The sequence below is a fragment of the Protobothrops mucrosquamatus genome, unplaced genomic scaffold (assembly GCF_001527695.2).
Source record: "Protobothrops mucrosquamatus isolate PMUCROS unplaced genomic scaffold, P.Mucros_1.0 scaffold150, whole genome shotgun sequence".
NCBI classification, from domain to species: Eukaryota; Metazoa; Chordata; class Lepidosauria; order Squamata; family Viperidae; genus Protobothrops; species Protobothrops mucrosquamatus.
This window is the reverse complement of record NW_015386515.1, coordinates 794,694-816,687: the sequence shown is the minus strand read 5'-3', so window position 1 is coordinate 816,687 and position 21,994 is coordinate 794,694. Positions and strand designations below refer to the sequence as shown.

General features: G+C 39.1%; 1 protein-coding gene across 1 annotated transcript in view; it reads right to left on the bottom strand.

The window, feature by feature from the left end:
• The window catches only part of NFIX (nuclear factor I X), a 214,726-nt gene extending 193,249 nt beyond the window's left edge, over positions 1-21,477 (bottom strand). Inside the window, exon 1 of the mRNA XM_015813288.1 lies at positions 21,323-21,477. Within this exon, the coding sequence (XP_015668774.1) occupies positions 21,323-21,349 (27 nt within the window). The 5' untranslated portion in view covers positions 21,350-21,477. The remainder of the gene's footprint in view (positions 1-21,322) is intronic.
• Positions 21,478-21,994: the final 517 nt, after the last annotated feature.

The following is a 21,994-nucleotide window of genomic DNA, read 5'->3' as shown; positions in this document are numbered from 1 at the left end:
AAAAAAAAAAAAAAAAAAAAAAAAAAAAAAAAGAAAGCAGCATGCAAGCAATTTCAGAATTCTTCACAACTTTGTAAGGGATCATCTATTTGAGATAGTGCCTCCAAAATTATTAATAATCATTACACTTGCTAATTAAATTACTTGTCTTACTTCCATGCTGCTGTGAGGTAGTGTCCCTCTTGACTATCAAGAATTTGTACTGCATTTGTTTGATCAATCAGGGGTCCTCTTTCTTAAGACCTAAGAACGCTGCTGAGTGGAGCAGAAAAATGGGTTGGCCAACTCATCCTCTTAAAGTCTAGAAAAAAATTTGTCTTTAAAAAGATAGATGACAGAAATGTTCTTAGTAAACAGATGTGAATTAACAAATTGTAATACACTTTGTCTGCCCTGTCACATATTTAATCAGATGTTTTAAAAGTAGTAGCTGAGTGTATTGCTTCAGTGTTTCAGGGAAAATATAGAGAACGTAAAAACTACATTGCTGTCCTTCCACCAGCCAAGATATTTTTATTTAGACTGGCTTCTGGCATCTAACCTGTAGTGGTGGGTACTCCTCTTTTTCCATAAACTTTTAACTGACTTTTTCCATAAGCTTTTAACTGACTTTTAACTGATGTTTTAATTACAAAAGTATATGATTTTGCAGCTACCTGCAGTTAGGTAAAAAGGTAAGATATGCATTTAATAAATAAACCTGTATTCATAGAAGATAGTTATATCAGATCAATTAATGCAGAAGAAAATAATGTAATTATGTAGATATGGTGCAATATCTACCACTATTGGCACTAAAAAGAGAGATAGAGAGGTCCAGATATTGGAATTTCAGGATATTCACATATCTGAATTCTAGATCACATCTGCACAAATGATTGATTGTTTGTGGTCTTCTGTGGAAATGTAAAGTGTCCATTGTTGCAGCCCTTGCCCAGCTCTTTCTAGAAACATATGACTTCATTCCTTACAATGCTCACATGTTTCCTAGCAGCACAGGAACGAACACGGCTCCATTCCTTCCTGTATTCCAAGAGAAGACTGAATTGTCCACAGACTCCACACTGCACCTGCATCACAACTGTCCACTCCACCAGCTGAGGAGGGGGGGCAGTTTCTCAGAAGGTCATGCTGATATATACAGATAGCAAAATTATCAGTTATCAAAGATTCTCAAAGGCACATTAAGTTTTACCCATTGATTTCTCCCCCTGTATCAATGTTTTTGGGGTTCAAATGAAAGAAGATCTATATTTGTACAATGGAAAAGAAGAACATTTGAGGCATAATATAGCTGTTATGCTAATAGACATAATCTGTTTCCTCTTTCAATAAATCCAAAATATATATGGAGGGAACTGGGTATGTCTAGACCAGGGGTCTTCAAACTTCAAAACCCTGATCTAGTCTAACAAAGAGAAGGACTAGGGGGTGATATGATAGCAGTCTTCTAATATTTGAGGGGCATTACAGAGAAGAGGGGGGTCAATCTATTCTCCAAAGCACCTGAGGGCAAGACAAGAAGTAACGGGTGAAAGATCAATTAATTAACCGCCCATTTTACTACAAGGTAAATCTGGGAAGTTTACAATAAATCATTAAAGAGACATCTAACCTAAAACTAGGAAAAACTTTCCTGACAGTGAGAACAAATAATCACTGGAATGGCTTTTACCTCTGGAAGTTGTGGGTGCTCCATTACTGCAGGTTTTAAGAAGAGATTGGACAATATGTCCGGAATACTATAGTGCTTGAACAGGGGGTTAGACTAGATGACCTCCAAAGTCCCTTCCAACCCTACTATTCTATGCTCTGCGAGGGAGAGAAATATTGGCAGATTCTCATATGAAACTGTCTTCAATAATAAGTGGCAGCATCACCAGAATGGCTGGCAACCACAATTTTACTTGCAGTCCCTGGAACATTGGCCTTGTCTCATCTCATGCCATGATTTATGCAGCCATAGGGGCCATGTCTCAAAACAGAGCAAGCAACTCTGAGTTTATTCATGGATTCAGTATGTCTCCATATCTGAGCTTACCTTAATCAGATTTCTGATAAATCTCATATACTTTATTCAACCAGCTCTAAGGCTTCTTTCCCAGTTGGCACCTAGCTGTTGTCACCACAGGAAATTCTGCCTTAACTAGAGGTCAGAACTGTAACCAGTTACAGCAGACTGATCATTCTTCTTGCACCCTATAGCCAAGCATCTGTTCTCCAGGTGAAATTTGCAAAGAGCAAAACTATCTATGGATCTTAAATGTCTTCAAGGGCAATATCACGTTTTTTTAAAAAACCCTTCAAGATCCTTTAAAATGAGAGGGATTGACATGTTTTTCAGATTGTGAGAGGGAGGTGACCACACAATTCCATTTTCTTAGATAGAAGGGAAAAGTACAAGCCGCATTTGATGAGGTGGGAGGCAAATTAACCAGAGACAGATGTTAAATTACAGAGCAAACGTGTGTTACTTTTGAGTAAGTGTGCACTGAGGGTTGCAGCCTCACTTTCATGTGTATGAATAAAATTTCTCTCCCAATTATTTCTCTTTAAAGCCTTATAATTATTAATGCAGAACAGAAAGTTAAAAAGAGATGTTATTGTGGGAACTGAAGTACCCTATTAGCAAATCACAATTTTACATTTGTATTAAAAAAGAAAATAGTGCAGTTTCATTAAGGGTTTGCTTTGGAAGCTTTATTCATAGCAGTCTGGGGTGAAGGTTAAATGAGGTTGCCAGGGTTTGTGAATGACATTCTAATATTCAAGCTGGTAGAGTGCCACACAAAATCAATATTGTTAATAATTTCTGTTGCAATTCTGGTATAAAACAATGTATCTATCATTATCATATTCATCATCCATCCATCATGTCACATCCCCTATTTTACAGATGGAGTTATTTATTTATTCATTTGAAGCATTTGTAGATGGTCTTTTTTCCCCTATCTCAAAATCAGGTATATATTTTACCCGAATATGGCAAGCTCTGATTACTGTAAACAAAATCATGCACAACTGAATGAGCCAGAAATATAGCCTCCTCAAGATTTTGACCCTTTCAGAAATGTTTGTGTGGATAGCTGGATAGTACACATAGTGTACCACATAGTACATTTTATGTCACAGTTTGACTACAAGCTTGGACGCACTGTGGAATCAACAGAACCATAATTTTATGCCACCGCCACAACATATTGCTAGTTATAGGACTAGGTTCTCCAGTTTCGATACTGGTTTTTCCTGAGAATCTACCTCCACCTCAACAATACAAAAAAGGGATCACAAAACCAGAGTGGGGTGGGAGCCTGAATTAATATTGCTGACTAAATGCATTTTAGAGTAACAGAAAGACTAAAAAAGTAGCAGAAAGACCAACTGCTGATTTATTTGTTATCAAACAGAATAATCATTTGATAAGGATTCTTTTTTGGGTATGCAACTTCACAAGCAGACATCTACAAATAGATTTAAAGAAACTGCAACTTTAAAAAGGGGTAAAAAGAAAAGGAAGAAGGAAGAAAAGGCAGCTCGGGGCAATCATGAGATGAACTAATGGAGAAGTAATTAGCTGAAAGGAAAACTGCCCACAGCTTGTTAACAAATGCTCAGCCCGGACTTGTGGTCAACAGAGAAAGTGCTCCAGTAAAAATACTCCTGCCCTGATGGCTCCCTGCCTTCACCCTCAGTTCTCCTGTGCCTTGCAGCCATTTCCCAGGTAAAGGCCCTGGGCATGCTGTGGGTCATCCTGCCAAAGCCAGCAGCCAGGCAGAAACTCAGATCCATGAGTAAGAGACTCCTGAGCGCAGCTCATCGGCCTGTGTTTCCTGCTCTGGCAGTTGCTCATATTGGGAGAGGGGCCAAGGAACTCCATTTTCTCTCCGCCTGGTTTCTCCCTCTTAAAATGGAGCTCACCTTTACAGTATATTTGGCACTTCACAGAGGAAATGCAAAACAGAGATTGAAAGGCAGATGCTGGGGGTTCTACTGCACGCAGTTATCTCCACAGTGGGCAGGCAGAAGAAAAATTTCCTGGACATCTGGGAAACCAAATAGTTAGGACAACGGGACAACCCATATTTTAGCTGCCAAGGTCTGCACTCAACCAGCCTGGTTGAGTATCCAAAGACTAGACAACCTGACTAGGGAGCAAAATCAGCAGCCAGCTGCACAGGGAGAGATCTTTAAAAGTTTCAGCTTCAGGATTATGGAAATAAATCTTTCCTTTCCTTTCCTTTCCTTCTTTCCTTTCCTTTCCTTCTAATTCATCCTTAAGTCAGATTAGCATTTCAACAGAAATTATTGTTTGTTTTAGACAAAATGGCATTTCATAATCAAAACCAAACCAAAACACAAGGTCATTGTGCTGTGAAATGTGGATTCAAAACAGAAGGTTTTATTTGGACATGACTAGCCAGTAAATTGAAATAAATTATTTCCCATGGAAGCACTGATTTCAGTGCAAATACATTTCTTTGTAGACTATAATTCAGCATGAAAATGCTCAGGTCATTGACACCAAACTAGTAGAAAACCAAACTGGTCACAAACAGTATTGGGAATGAAAGTGAAACCATAGTTGTGCATACAGTGAGGAGAAATTAAGAAAACAACAAAATATCACTGGATATTTTCATATATCTTTTTTATTTTGAAATGTCTTGCATTTTATTTTCTCTCATATAAAAATGTATTTAGAATCTACTAACCCTGCTTAAAAATATAAGGGAAGTAAATAAAATCCTTATTTCAGTATAGCAAAAGAAAAAAGTTTGCAACAAGATAGGGAGGAAGGAAGGAAGGAAGGAAGGAAGGAAGGAAGGAAGGAAGGAAGGAGCAATTCTAGCTTTCACAACTGCTATTTTGTATCAAAACCTGGCTCTGCTCAGCAGCATTTTCTCTTTCCTTTTTGCCAGAAATGCAAAATTGACAAGGCCGAACCAGCATACTTTTTCTGCTAAATCAGTCCTAAGATTATTGCACTTCAGAGAAAATCTTGTAGCTATATTTAGTTCTTTCCACCCCATTTATTCAACTGTTACCATCTTAACATCTCACATTCAGTTATGTTCTGTTGAGAGTGAACAGATGAAAATCAGAAATTTGGGGTCCTGTTTCCAGAACTTACTTGTGTGGATTCTAGGTGTGAGAGCTTAGAAAAGCAGTTCCTTGCTCCTTGTAATCATTCAAAGGGTAGAAATAATACAGTACCCCATCTAAAATGTTATACTCAAGAACTGTGTGCCCATCTCCCTACTCACACCCCCATGTGCACACACAAAATCAGTGCAGGGTTATTGCTACTGAAGTCATACATATATTCAGCAGAACTGGACCCAATATATAGGATTGTATGTAACAAAAGTAAGCTTCAGAAGGAATTGTTGATGCCCACAAAATGAAGACCACATATGTCCATGCTGTCTCTGTGTGGGAGTCAGCATCCTTTCCATTACTTGCCGAGCAAGGGCATGGGTCAAACAATGAAGCCTACCTCCATTACCATCTCCATATGGGTGAGGTTCCCCGCTATATCCTGCTTCCTGATTGGCTCCAGCAGCCCGCATTGCTGCCTCACACTGCAGCATTAGTCAAAGCTACATTGCCGAATCCACAGCTGTAGCCTTCCGGCAGAAAGCCAAAGATGCAACTGCAGAAAGACTATGATGTTCTGCCACTCTTAGAGGCTGAAGCCCACCCCCTTCCTAGCCTCATGCACCTACTGAGATGGTGCCCATCTCATCAGCCATGCACACAGACATGCTTACAGCTTCCCTGCTCCTTCCCCTTTTCCCCACCACTCACTTTTTGTTGACTGCAGATTGGAAACTAAAAGCTACCCCTACTTCTGCCAACACCCTCTCAATATTGCCTCTTTTTTCACAAAGAATAAGCACTTAATTTCCCTCTCCTTCCCCGCCCTCCCCCCCCCCAAAGTAGAATGACAAAGTTTCCTGCAAAGTGTTGCTCCTGGAGGTCAGGACATTGGCTCTAAGTGAACGCTGCCAAAGCTGGAGCCAAAATGCAAGGGGTGGGAATAGTGAGGAAGATATTCATCAGGAGCCAAAAAGTGATCGGCAGCAGAACAGGAAAGAAAGAAAGAAAGAAAGAAAGAAAGAAAGAAAGAAAGAAAGAAAGAAAGAAAGAAAGAAAGAAAGAAAGAAAGAAAGAAAGAAAGAAGTTGGCAATAGGGGGTGCAACTGTCTCTTTTAGGGAGCGCATTGGCCGTATGGGGTGAAGGGGGGAGACTGTCAGCTCCAAATCAGAAGAAAACCACAAAGAGAAGCAAGGTGTTGTATATGACCAAAACCAGCTGTGTCCACCTTCTTCTTTCTTGAGCACCGGCCCAAGGCAATCTGGCAGAGCACAGTCAAGCTATCTGGCACATCCAACCCTGTTTTGCACTGTCTTGCCAGAGAGATTCTTTGTTGCCGATAGGTCTTCTAAATATTGGTGGTATTTGCTGTTTGGAGTGGTAGTACTTTATCTAACATTGAAATTGTAGTTTCAGGACAACTTTTTGATTTGGTGCTTGTGTATATCCGTACATATTTATATGCATGCTCATACTTTTTTATCATAGCCATTTTTTTTCTACCAATATTTGAACAAAAGAGATTAAAGGATGATGTCCATTTTAAAAAGGCTCCACTGGAAATTGCAAAATGCCTGGCTCTAATAAATCTGGGAAAATTCTACAATGATTCCTGCATTTACTATGATGTAAATGCAGAGTATCTGTATTTTTTATTTTTACTGAGTGAGAAGCCTAATCATTATTAATTATATCTGTACTAACATGACCTATCTAATTATGGAAGTTGTAGTAAGATCTCAGTTTAATGGACTAATGGGGAGAAGAGGTATCTGTCAAAACAAAATGTCTGTTAAATTTAAATGGTAAGTGGGATTTTTCTTACGTTCATTTTTCATTTTTAGGCAAAGGTATAAGGGATTTTTATTCAGAAGCATAAATTCCATAGGCAGATTTTGTCCCACTGCATCTGAAGTCACTAAACTAAGGGTCTGTTAAACCAAGCAATTACTCTAGCGGTATACCTTAATGTTGTTATAGCTTTATTTTTTGTAAATAACGCATCTTGCAAAAAGAAGTATATAATTCCTATTCCTATATCTCTGGTCTCAAAGATCCCCATCCAAGATACAAGTGAAAGAATACTTCCTGGACATCAGAACCAGAGATCTGCAGGGCAGAGAAATACTAACTTGTTTTCCTATACTTCACTATGATCTCTGCTCTTGCTGCAAAAGGCAGCACATTCGCAAGCAGGAAGGTTCTCCAAAATCCTGTCATATCCACACCATCCATAGAGGGTGGGAGGGTTAGGCCTCCTCTCCAAGAATCTATCAGCCTTGTGTGGAGCATAAGTTTTCCACAGAGATAAACATTTGATGAAAATCTGGATTTTTAAATAAAAGGACTCCAGGAAATGGTACAGAAAATGAAACAAAAATATCTAGATCCTTCATAAATCAAAGTATAGCTGAAATTGAAAGAAAATTCCTTGATTTTTAAAAGGATAAACAATTGCAATTTAAAGAATCCGTTAAAAGAAAAGTGTTCAATTTTCTCTTGTTTTATTTTTTTAATGATGAACTCTTCCGGCCAAATCAGAAAAACCTTAGAAAACCTTCAAATGGCATATTGTTATTTAGAAACTTTACATTAGAAAAAAAAAAACCACGCAAACTTGTATCTCAAAAACAATTTGTAAGCTTTAAGAAAAAAAACGCATTTTTCATTTTTACTCTTTACTTCATGTATCTTTAGTGTTTGTCTACTAAAAACTACCACTGCATTCATTGGAACTGATTTCTTAGTATACGTGCAGAGGATTACAGCCAAATCCTTTCTCTTGTATTAGAGCAAAACAGATGTATGACTTGCTCATAAGCTAATTTGAACAATATTGAAATTAAAATAAAATTCTGGAATCCAGATCCATCTCTGCTCCAGACAACCTGATATATCTGAAATTTGTTCATTTTTACGTTTTTCTATACTATTTTCCTAATATTGGTTGAAGAATAATTTAAAAATCAGATGCCCACATTAAAAACAACCGTCACCTCTAAAATGGCAACACCATTAAAAAATCAGTAGCAGCCAAAATAGGTTTTAAAAATATCACCCTCTAAAGTTCATGTAGGTGAGTGTTTTTAAGAGATATTGAATCTGTTAAAAAGGCATACTCGAGAATATCATTTTCTCAAGGACAAGGTACCTAAAGCAACACCTCACCCCTTTATTTTAAAAGTGAGAGATTTTAAGCATTTTAAATCATTCAATATAAAAACAAAAAAAGTATAATTTAAGAGTTGTGATTGGGGGTTAGAGACAGAACTCCATGAACTGTCATTCCTTAGTACTGATGGATTCTATTTATTTACTGTTGAATTCCAGTAGATCAAGGGTTTCTATAGAGATGATGAAGAACAAAAGAGCCACCTATTTTAGAAAAAGAATAGGAGGTCTGCATTTCTACTACAATTTTATATACCTTTCCCCTTTTATCAAACTCTATTGTGTAATTTCCATTCCATTATTTACCAGAATAAGGATTCTTGCCAAGCTGGTTACTTTTGCTGAATTTAAGGCCCCAAATATATCTCCAGATTTATATTTTATACAAATGTAGAATTCCTACCACCAAGAAGACCAACAAGCATACCCACATGTACATATACAAAGTCATCATACACTTTTGACATATTTGTGGTTCCTCTGTTCCTATTTGTGGTTCCATATTTGCTTTTTTGGATTTTTATTATCTGTATTTTTTAAAATGTCAGCCATCCAGAGTCACTTGGTGATTGGCCCTTCACATAAATTTAATGTTTAATTTAAAAAAATCATAAATCAAGCCTCCCTGCATAGTTTAAATTCTCTGATAATTTGCATGGAACTCCAAGAAACTGGAAAGTATGGGCTCTCCTTCCTCCCCAGAGTATTCCCCATGCCTCCAAGCTGCCCTCCTATCTGGCTGGAGATCCCACAGACATTCTGGGTCTGGCCATTAGACAAGCAAAACTGGGGAACAGACCAACCTTTCTGCCCAAGCAATCCACTGCTGTTCCTATTCAAAGGGCCTTGCTGGTATACCTGCGTCCTGAATCTCCCCTACATAGTAAAACAAAACTCCCAAAACCTTAAACAGAAATAATTATAACCTCTGGAATGTGGCCTTCAATTTATCCTCAAAATTAAGGCGGGAGTAGAAAGATATCTCCAAAGAAAAATGTTTTATGAAGCGAAAAGTAAGGTGCTATGAGCTGACAGCAGAAATAAGACCAATTATAAGTTGCTCTGCTGTCTTATTTAGTCTAGAAGTCCATAAAGGATAGGGACACATAGGTACATGCAAATGCACACATGCCTACCCCTTTTTTTCATTAGAGAAAGAGTATTGTTCTCCTGAACTCAAACCAAGCCCTTTGCACTTATAACAGTATTTCTATTTATAGATAATGGTTTTAGACTTGAAGTCTGTCACAACAGCTGGGGTTATGTGATCATTCTTCTTTACAAGCCCACTTGATAAATTAAGTCTTCAAGTAGAGCCCTGCAATTCTTCATGCAAAAACACAGCACAATCCAACAGAAGAGTGAGGCCTGAGTTTTAAAATTTTAAATTCATGAGAAATTGGTTAAATGTCGACCTCTGTTTCCAAACTGTAAAATGGGAATAAGGGAAATCTACTTCACTGTCAAAACAATTGAAAGAGAGGGCTGAGTCTGTCCAGCTGGAGCTTTGGAATCAGAAGAGCTGTTAACAAATACATCTATCGAAGATCCTCTTCCTTTGTCAACTACGAAATACTCCGTGTGTGCCACTAATTAGAGAAGAGGGATCGTTTTCCCAAGCAAGCCCATGTGCTGCACTGCCTTAATTATCAGCCAACAGTTTTAGCTGCAGCTTTAAATTAGTTCCACACAATGCTCCTCCACCCACCCAGATGCAGACTCTGCCCTAAGCTTGCCAGATAAATGCCAGGAATGGATAAAGCAGGGACTGGCAAAAAGTAACAGTGGCTTCACTTTCTTTGGGTGGGAAGATCCAATCCCAGATATCTATATATCATTCTGCATCTCTAGTGTGTGCAGGTACAACTTCCATAGTAGACAAAGAGCTACTAGTAAGAAATCAATGCTATGCATTCCTTTCAATAGGCTTCCTTCCTCTTAGTTTGGGTTTCTTGGGCATGTGTAGAACATGCAGTAGAAACAAGACCTGTTTGAAGAGGATGCAATATCAGAAAAAGATACATACTGACACTGAAGGGAAGAAATACATCACAAAATCATTACATATTAGTTGTACAATATTTTGTGTACTTAGATTCAATAACAATGTTTGTGGTAGAGGTGGCATCTTTGAGTAAAATTATCTATATTCATTCAGTATTAACCTTAGTTGTTTGTCAAATATTTTATTTATCAAAACATTTTCTGTTCACTGGAGTTAGTCATGCAACACACACACACACACACACAGAGTCTTTCTATGAAGTCATAAATATAGATGGATACATAGTAGGTACATGCCAACTAATAATATAATCAAATAAATAAATACAGAATAATCTTTTACTTGAAAGACTATTATTTCAATGTAGTTCCTAATATTAATCACTTCTTGGTTTTCTAAAGTACTTTCTCTGATGAGATTAAATACAAGATTTGTCAGAATGCAAATACATATCTATTCCATATTTGGAAGAAAAATAACTCAGGAGATTTCTGCATATTATTTTATACCATAAAATAGTGAATATTTTCTGTTTATTTTTATTGTTTTGATTTTGTCATACATTGAATTAAATGTGATTATTACAACAAAAATTAGACATTCATGAAGTCTGAAGAATATTCCATTTTCTCCTGAGGGAATCTTATTAAGAAAGTTCCACTATCACCATAATTTAAATCCTTTAACTTTTTTGTAACCTGTTTGTAACTATTTTAATTAGTCTTTTTTAAAAAATAACTTAAGTGATAAACAATTCTATTATAAGTACACTTTGAATTTGTAGAATTTTGTTAGAAATATTCTTTGTCTCCTAAATGGAATCCTGATGGCCTTGTGTAAAAGTGTAAAAGTGATGCAAAAAGAATTTTTAGAAAAGGAAGTAAAAGTTGACAATGCATCTCATGCATTTTCATTGCTCTGTATGAGTTGGCAAAAAATTATTTTCCCAGGATAAGATAGCACCATGGATCTTGCTCATCTACCACCCATTCTTATTAGTGACTTTCTGCTATCTGTGATTACAGCACAAGAGAACCATGTCTATGCTCAATCTCAAACCAATAAATGCTAAAGGGCTATTCATTCTTTCAGTGGTGAGCAACAACAGAGGTCCTTAGATCTCCTCAAAACAAAACCCTCACCCAATAGGAAAGAATAGTTTTCCAAATCAAGAATCACAAAATGAATTCCCAGAGGCATCTCCAGCCTAGGCCATTCAAAAGCTCTGCCTGAAATTGCCGCAGAACCTACGCCTGGGTTCTGGGAATAGTTGAAGTCTCTCAGTAAAGACCAATCTTCCCCAACCCTTTGAATGGATTAGAATCTAGACTATAAGTCCCAATCTTCCCAATGAGCATAAGCAATAATCAGGCAGAAGCTATTGCAATGACCAACATCCTAATGGCAACTTAGAGAAGGTGGTACCCTATGCAGTCTAATGCAACTACAACCTTGTCCTTCACAAGGAGTGTTGCCATGGGTAGCACCGTGTCTATTTCATTGCAGAACTAAAGAAGGCACTGGCACTACAGCAACTGCTGTATTAAATGGAGTGGTGGGGCTCATAGTTCAAGACATTCAAAGAGCCCCAGATTAGAAAAAGTCTATATTGAACATTAAGCTGGATGAACCAATGACCTGAGTCAAGAAAAACCATGCCATGTCAAGAAAAAAAATCTACTTGAACTTATCCAATCATTGGTAAACACTGATGCTAGAAATGGAAAACTTTAAATATGGGTTTTAGTCCAAATTAGCAAGCTATATGTAAAGATGTTGCTTTTCAGAAATTATGATTCTTCAAGGTGTTTGGTGATGATTTCATTTTAAAAGTATACTATTGTGTTCTCTAAAGTTATTATATTTTATTATTCCAATTCTCCCTCCCTATTTTCTTTTTCTACCCAGCTTGCCTAAGAGACTCTCAGCCACTTTAAATGCTATCCAATATATGCACACACAGACACACTTTGTCACACTTTGAGGATCCAAAGAATTAAGTCAGGAGATACAAGGGATTCTATGGCTGTAATAAACAAACAAGTACTTTCTTTTTCCCAGGTTAAATCCATCCCAAACTCCCAGATAGCTGAAATCAGTCTGTTGAAATCCTAGAAACATTTTCTTCCCATTTACCCAAGCATCATGGTTAGACAAATGCCATGCTGTTAATTTTGGGTCCTGAACTCTCTCACTGGGAATCAGGAAGGAGCACTGTGTATTTTGTTGTATCAAAAGTTGTCTAATAAAGGGCAACAATTATAATAACAGAAATTAGGAATTTTGGAGCTACACTATCTTTCAAGGCCCTGATTTATATCTTGCCTTGGCATTGAAGTGGAAGCTCCTAAAATGGGAGGGTTCATCGTTCCCCTGATGATGGCAGCATATGGAAAAGTAATGCATAATGAATGAAGGCTGCAGACTTAAGAGTGGTTTCCTCCTTCCCCAATGTATCCAGCCACATTTTCTCTTGGCAAACATCAGTATGGCACAATTTAGACAGAAGGATGAAAAGAGAGAAAGCCACTCTACCTCTTCCCCATCACTGTGAGACTCCAAAACTCGAGGCAATCAAGAAACTACGGACTTGAAGATAAGCAAACTTTGTTTTGGAATAAAGTTTGGAAAAAGTGAAAATACACACAAGGGAAGTTTGAGAATAATAGAAACACAGAATGTCAAGAAGACAATATGATAGCCAACCAAACTGTCACTGTAGGACAAGAAATAGTTAGTTAAACAAATTGACAGGATGTGGATTTAATGAAGATTATTTGGGGCTGGGATAAGCAGAAAGTTTCTTGCCATATTTGCTGCACGCTTGGGAACATGACCTCACGCTGCATAAATGAGTTATTTGGCGAATCAGCACTCAAGTAAACAAGTCTCCATCCATAGGTTTTAGGCATATGGAGTAGCATTCTGCCTGCCAGAGCTAGTACCAATTCTCTGGAAGGTACTCTAAAAAACAGGATCTATCCATAAAAATACATATGAAGTTCCTTATTGCATTAGGCCTGCAACCAACCATAATAGAAAAGGCAACACAATGCATAAAAAATGTACACCACAGATGCCTGGGACCAAAGCACCTGAAGGCAGAACAAGAAGCAACGGATGGAAACTAATCAAGGAAAGAACCAACCTAGAACTAAGGAGAAATTTCCTGAGTGTGAGAACAATCAATCAGTAGAATGGCTTGCCTTCAGCAGTTGTGGGTGCTCCAACACTGGAGGTTTTTAAGAAGAGATTGGACAGCCATTTGTCTAGAATGGTATAGGGACTCCTGCTTGTGTAGGGGGTTGGACTAGAAGACCTCCAAAGTCCCTTTGAACTCTATTATTCTGTTAATTTCTGTTAATGTACAGGGATGTAAAGAACTACAAGGATGCAGCACTCTTTTATCCTCAGAAGGCTGCAATAGACAGGAACCCTATTATGCACATATGCACATAGTTGACTAGGTATAGCTACATACAAATAGGAGGAAATTTGTGACACCATAAATTTTCACTTCATGGGTATATTAATCATGGATGCTTTTTGAGTGCACATCTCTTACTTAATCTAGAGCTATTCTACTAAAACCTTGAACATATTTCAAATTGTGTAGGGGATGAATTGTGACAATTTTTGTTTAGATTACGCAGCAAAGACTCATGAAAAATATAGCAAGTAGGGTTTGTTGTAATATGTACAAGAAGAATCATAGGCAACATTCTGCTACATTGGAACTACACAGCCAGAAAACCCTGGACCTTCACATTTGCTTTTCTCCCAGTTTGCACCAAACCTGGTTTGTGTCACAAAGACCCCAAGTACTGCAAACATATATTACAGAATGTTCATACATATTCCACATTTTCTAAAAATTGCACAATTATGCACATTGTTCATGAGCCATGTACACTGCAATGTTAACTGCACGCTGATTTATTAGCTATGTGTACACAAAGAGATATAACTTTTTCCTACAAAACTTCAGGTGCTGAGTTTTGATATTGAATATACAGGGGGAGAGTCAAAACAAGAACTTTCTGAAGACAAAATATTTAACAATGGAGATAAAAATGTATACAGGGAATTTTCTGTAAAAATATTCCTTCGATGCTACTGAAATTCATTATACAAAAATGAAAATCTATTAAAAATTATGACACCTTGGTTGATCATTCAAATAAAATAAGTTGTTTACAGTTTACAATTAACTGTCTATTGATATTCCAAACTGTGAAAGTTTATAAATACCTTAATGAATTGTTTGTAAATTCACCTGAATGCTCGTCTCAACACTGCATAAATGTTTATTTATAGGCTCCCTAATTTCAGACTCTTTACTGTGTAGTGTATTGTTCTATTTTGCTTTGTATTTTTGTGCATCTTGATACTTTCAATGTTCCCTAAGGAAAAATTCTTTAAAACCCACAACACAAATACAAAAATTATTTTTTAATCTTTTCCTTTTACCGAAAGATTTACCCCAATTTTTTTTACTTTCTCCAGAAGGATCTCTAGCAAAACTGTGAGCACTTACACAAGTGACTAAAATTCATGGGTTACCAAGACAGTATAAAAATTATCCTTAGACATGTAAGGCATCAAAGGAATGGGGGAAAGGAAAACATTTCCATTTCAAATTACAATAGAACCATTTTCTAGATTTGGTCAGGCTCCACCAGGGCATTACATGGCCTCAAACTGTAAAAAACATTTTTAAAGTGATGGTTCAAAGCTCTTTCAAGCAGGGTTTCCAGACACAAGAAACAAAAAGCTAATAAAAGCACCCGGAATCTGTCCAGCAGCTACAAAAGTAAAGCAACAACTGCATTTTCAGGAATTTAAGACCTACATGTTTCCATATTATCTAAGCAGTCTAATGTAGGCCTTCTGACACTCAACTACAAATAGCCTCAGAAATGGATAGGCCAGAAAATCTTAAAACTTTTATATTGCAAGCCATCTCTTGAATAAGAACCAAGGAAAGTAATCGGCTGGAGAATATTAACTCATTTATTTTCAGTGTTGAAGTCCCTTGATGGCAAACAAATCCTGTCTTTCTTTCCCAAAAACTTTAAAAGTTGGGGAGGCAGATAGAGAGAGAGAGAAAGAGAAAGAGAAAGAGAAAGAGAGAGAGAGAGAGAGAGAGAGAGAGAGAGAGAGAGAGAGAGAGAGAGAGAGAGAGAGAAGTTAATTTTACTGACATACTGTATGTCAGTTTTTAGAAGTGACGTACAGAGATGATGGTGAGCAAATGCCAGTATAGGTTAGCTTTACGTATTTGATTTGGAACACTTTTCAATATATTTTGTAGGTATATATATTGGGTTTCTAAGTAGTCTGCTTTTAAAATAAGCAGACTACAAATATGAATATCACTGCAATTTTATGCATGTTTTCTCAAAAATTCAGTGGGCTTATTTTGGGGTATGAATACAGAATTGCAGTGTAAATGTATAAAATATAATCCAAAGAAAATGTATCTAAAAAGTGATTATGATTGAAGCATATAACTTTCCACCTGATTCTGAATTTCATGAACATTTCTTACGTGCTTCAGTTATTCATGGATATCATTGTGTGTTTCTTATACTATATACAACCAACGTGTGCCTTATTTTTTATGTGTATTTTATGTCTGCATAAAAATAGAAATTCATACACAAAATATCACTTAAAATATATAATATGTATACCCACATCATCTTAGGAACTTGCATAGAGATGTCAGTATTGTTAAAGGACAAAGAAAACTGGCTGACAATTTCTCAGTATTTTTCTGAAACCCTTTATCCTAAGCATGAAATATTTGTAGACCAGCACCCATCCAGATAGTTCTACAATACTGTAGTGAGATAAGCTTGTACGATACTTAAGATTGCCAAAACCTTGAAATACCATCAGAAAGATGTGCCACAATATTAACTGAAAGCAGGTCTTGAAGATCGGCTGTATAAAATAATCTCTCAGGCCATCTACAGCAACTGCTTTCAGTGACAATGATTTGGGGCTAACCCTGCAAACTGTAAACATTTTGCCAAGTGCTCTGCCATTACAATACTCAACAAGTATTTGCACAAGCCAGTGTTATATCTATGCAGGTTGTAGTTACAGAGAAAAAGTTTCATGGTCAACAGGCAATGTAACATAAGCAAGGACATGCAATGTGTATTTTATCAAACCAACCCCACAAATACTCATTTTGATTTTAAAAAACTGCTTGTTTTTTATTATACATAAATCTATACCTATACATATACACATACACATCACACTTAAAATGGTGATCTTAAAGGCCGTGTTCAAGGGTGGTTTTTTAATGAAAACAAGAGAACACATAATTTTAGACATTTTTAAAAAACAGAATATGCAGGCCCAATTCCTACCCATTCACATTCCTTTGCTAAATACACACCAACTGTAAAATTCTCACTCTACGCGCGCACGCGCGCGCACACACACACACAAACCCAACAGTCTACATGCCTTGGTTGATCCTATCTCCACAACCTACTTTGATGTTCCTAGAAATCTGATATACATGCAGAACTAAAATGTCAACTATTTTTCCTTAACAGACCACAGTCTTCTTAAAAGAATACAAAAGAGATCAAGTTTAATGATGAAGTACATTGAGTGTCAGAGTCCAGCATTTTACCACAGAATAAACGAACCATTTCCACAATGATGGCCACTTCAAGATGTGACTCCTAGCATTCCATACCACCACATAAGACTGGTTGCCTGAGATACTAGGGCAAGTCAAGGCTGTGGAACCAAAGTTGTCATTTAACAGAATCAGATGCTGTTGAGTATAATAGAGAGTTATATTTAATCTGAGAGGAAAGGATCAAGCTTAATATTAAGCTGTTCTGGTTGGAGACCTGCAAACCGATAGAACACTAAACAGAAAAAAATGGGTGCCGCAGAGGATGATGGAGAAGAGGAGAGGCAATTTGGATAGTAATCACAAGTCCAAGCTACAGGAACAGAGGACCAGGCCTAAGAATTGTAGTAGCAACAACAACAACAAACAATTTAGAGTGAAGAGGAAAATGCTTCTGTTATCTACTGAGGGCATTTGCCATAGGTGAAGCCAGGTTTGTTCAATTCACCAAACACAAAAGGCAACTCTTTTCAAGAGCACAAGGTTTTCCTTCTCAGAAGCAGGAATGAAACTAGACTCTACTTTGGCATCAACCCAAAGGCAAGACAAAAACAAAGAATTGAACATCAAGCCAGATAAGGATGCCCCTTTCCAAAAACACCCTCTGGAACCTACCATGAGCACCGGCCTTGCAGGATATACAGGCAGGTACTTTCCTGTCTACCGTCAACTAGACCGCAAGCTAAAAAGCTAGGAACTGATGTTGACCATCTTTATAAAGGAGCACAATATAAAGGCTACGTCTACCACAAAAATATGTATCTTCCCTTAAATTAGGAACTATTAGGATAATAGGTTTGAACCTGTGATTGATTTTCAGGCCTTTTTCCCCCAGAATATTGTTTTTTCCCATATATGTTTAAACACTATATCTAAATAGTATCTAAAACTAAGTATGCCAAACAGAACAAAGCCCACATCAAATTATTTAATAAACTAATAATAGTTTATTTAAAAAAATTAAAATCCTCAAAAATGGTCACATTTTTTTAAAAAAACAAATTAATAAGCTGATTAAAAGACATCAAGCTGAGGTTTAGAAATAAAAATGTGAATACGCCATATTACCATCAAGTAAGATGCACAGGACTGTACTTCTGCCTATCAGCAGACATAATTTTTTAGACTTAAAAAAAAAGTAATTCGTAAAGGCATTTATAAACTTTTAACTCATTTACTATATTGCAACCTTTTTAAATACCAACTTATTTGACAATATTTTGTTACTATAGAATTGTATTTTATTATTTGCATACTAATTCACATGAAATTTAGGAGTACATTTATCTTTAGATGTATTTGTTTGATAGTTATATTCAGTTTATATAGCCGTCCATTTGGGCAGCTAACAACAATAAAAATCCATCAGAAAAACACCAAAAAGTGTTTAGTTCTAATAGATCTACCATTAGAAATATTATTTGGTTGAAGCAAATAAAATCTGCATTACTGTTAAATATTCTATAATTGAAAGGGCAAGCATAAAATGTTTGTATAAATAAGTATAAAACAGTACATGATTTCTGCATTTCAAGTCACTACAAGGAAAACCATGCATGCAGTACATATATATTCATCCGTGTATGTTATGTGCGTGTACATAGACATATGGGAAATTTATTACATATACTCAAATATGTGTATTATGAACACAACATGCAGAAGGTTGGCAGACCGCAAACATTGACAATCAGCCCATCAAATGTCAGGCTTCGGCCACTTACTAAATTTTACAAACTATACTTCATTTGTAGTACACAACTGCAGGACAGGGATACTTATAACAATAAATGTCAACTGCTGCTAAAATCCCAAGAAACTTTACTGGTACAATAACTGCTCCACTTTTCAAGAAAACTGATATTCTCCTGCATTTCACTATTCAGCAAGAGTGAGAATCCCCCCCCCCCCGCTCATCACGCGAATTTTTCCTTCTCCCTGCAAGAGAGATTGTCAGCCATCCTCATCAAATCGATCACAAAATCAGCAGAGGAAAAAGTGAACTTTCAGAGGGAACGCCACCTAAGCGCCACACGGCTCTGGTCTTGGTCCCTGGGAAGGCAGGAGGAGCTCCTTTTCCCCGCTCCCCACCCTCACCCGCCAGAGCTCGCGCAAACACAACAGCTCGCGCACGGCACAGCTGTGTCCAGCTCCGCACCTCGGACGGGGCTGCCCGGGGCTGGCGCTGACTGAAGAGCCAAGGGGGCACCAATTCTTTCAACTGCCCTGACGCTTCGACCTCGCCCTCCGGCACGCGTTTCTAAAAAGAAGAAGAAGCGGGGGGGGGGGGACAACTACGCCTTCTTGCCCATTTATCCTCATTAACACCTTCTTAATAAGCGCGGAGTATTTTCAGAGACAGTTTGGGGCGCTGGAAAAAAAATCGTCCTTCATTCTAATGTCAAAAGGGGCAAACCATATATGTGTGAATGGCCTGCAGTTGCTAGCGAAGCTGGGGTGGGTGACGGGGGGGGGGCAGAGAGAACAGTTCTAGCATGCTCCTTCTCGTGCTGAGAAGGTCGTTTGGAGTTGCCTTTTCGCCCACTCGGGAGACAACCTCCGCGGCGCCCACCTTTTTTCCTCTCGCCTTTCGAGGAACCGGGCACGTTGCGCGCAAAGAAGCGCTGGTGACCCCCGACGCGTCTCCCCGCCTGCCTCCTCCCGCGCCCCACCGCCTAGCCATTATCTGTCAAAATCCCCGCGGAGAAGGCGTCCAGAAAGCAGCCCCAGAGTTGCTGACAGGAAAGAGGGAATTATGGAGGGCAGGCCGTGCCGGCTGACGGAGAAAGTTGGTCACAAAAATTGGGCCAACTAGCCTGATCCAATTCCGGGGACGTTGGAGAGTGGAAATGGGGAGGCTACTCTAAAATCTTCGGAGTCTCGAAGCCATTCGATTTCTTTATGATTTGAACTCCCTCCCACCGCAAATCTTGTCTTCACCCTGTGTCTAAGTGCCCCCCAGCCAGTAAATATGTTGGCTCCAGAAAGCACCACCTTTATACCCGAATTATAACAACCTTCTACAGAGATTTATTTCTCGCCAAAGGCACCCTCTCTCCCCCTCTCCCAAAGCGCGGAGGGCTCCACAGAGCTCCGCAAGTCCCTGCGGGAACTCTGACCTCGGCGGAAGGTTAGACTATTTGGTTGCCTCGAATCCAATGTAGAAAGGGAGAGATCCGACTCCGCCGCCAGGCCCGAGATCACGCAGGGCAAAAAACAGAGAGGGTCCCCCAAATGGGGCCTCCCCTCTTCAAAAGGGGGGTCTGGCTGCTCCTGCTTTAAACCTGAAAAGGCGCCAATTTTTTTTAATTTATACAAACGTATCAAACTTGTATGCAAAAAAAAAAAAGAAACCCCGTCGTCTACCTGAGGTTGTCCTAGAAGTGGTAAAAAGAAGCAATTATTTTAAAATAGAAAAAAATAACGTTTATTATGAAAAGTATCTAACTTTCATCAGGCAGACTCTGGAGGGGAAGCAGAAAAAGGGACAGAACTACTTTAAAACTGGGGCTAAAGCCAATCTCGCCAAAAAATATTATCACGGGTAGCGCACCGCCTTTGGCTGGAAACCCCTCCCAGCGCAAAGTGGCCCCCTCCTTTCCTTAATCCCTTTCCTTTCTCCAGAAGACCCGGTGCCCACCCAGGACAGCCACTGATGTGCAACTTCAGTTCTGCAAGAGCGGAAAGAAGCAAACGTTAAAACTGTTCCTGAACTTTAGAAAGTTTGCCAGCCCGTCAAAATAACCCCCCCCATCTCCCCCTTAACGCAACAACCTCGGCTTTATCTTTCCCACCCCCATCTCTCCAGCCATAGTCTCATCCGCGCCACCGGTAACTCAGCCTGGTTTACTACTATCTCTTCTTCCACCCCCCCCCCATCCCCGCCGTTAATTTTTTTAAAATAAATTTGGGGGAAGCGCCATTTTCTGATCTCCTAAACCCGTGTGCAGTGAATATAACAAAGAGCTTGGAAAGATGCCACCTCTCTCTTTCCTCTCTTTCCCTCTCTCTCTCCCCTAACTTCCCTCCCTCTCCCTGCTCTCTGCAGAGGGAAAGACGCGAGGAATTCTTTCTTCCCCAGCAAAACCACGCAAGGCGACAGAAATAACTCTCAAACCAGCGGCGGAGGCAAGACTGGCAGCGGCGGCAACGGCAGCAGCAACAACATAGGACAAATAAACGAACAAGCGAGCGAGCGCACTCAAAAGGCAAAAGGAAAAGGGGGGAGGAAGAGAGAGAGAGAGAGATAAAAAGCGAAGCAAGACACAAACAAACAGCAAAAGAGTTTGAGTCTGTCCCGTAAGGGAAAGGCGCGCTCACCCCTCCCCGCGCCCGCCGCTGCCGCCGCCGCTGCCCTCCCCCGCCAGGCCGTAGTTGTTACCTGGGTCAGGCAGTACGGGGAGTACATGATTGCTTTTGGACTTTGCTTTTGCGGGATTGTGTTCACAAGGCGAGCAGCTGCATAACTCGGGCTGCTGCGGCTCCTTCTCGCGGTGCCTCTACTCCATGCTGGTCTGTAACCCCGCCTTGGAGCTCTGAAAGTGAAAGTTTAGACAAAGTTTGGAACGGAGAACACTTTTGCCTTGAAAAAAAATGTTCAGCCTTTGAGCTCCCTCCCACTCATCCCCCTCCCGCCCATGCACGCGCGCGCACGCACACACACACACACACACACACACACACAAAACGTTCAGAAACTCTTCTCGCTTGCTAGCAAGTTTTAGATTCCTTTGAAGCCGATATTAATAATCTCCAAAGACGAAGAATGCCTTCTAGCCAGGATCTCTCCCCACCGCCCACCGCCCACCTCTTTCCTCGGTGGGGAATTCTGCGCTAGCGGGGGGGGGGCGATGAGGGAGGCTAACGGACGCATTTTTTAAAAAAAGGGAGGAAGAACGTGGCACCGCCGATAGAAGCCTGAGACGCTAGTCCGATTTAAGGTATTGATTTTCACAGGGCATCAAAATGCCACCCCATACATCAGTGGGGCGAAGGTGATGCCAGTCAGTTGTGCTGAAAGTCACTCACACTCTCTATGACATTCCAAGGGATG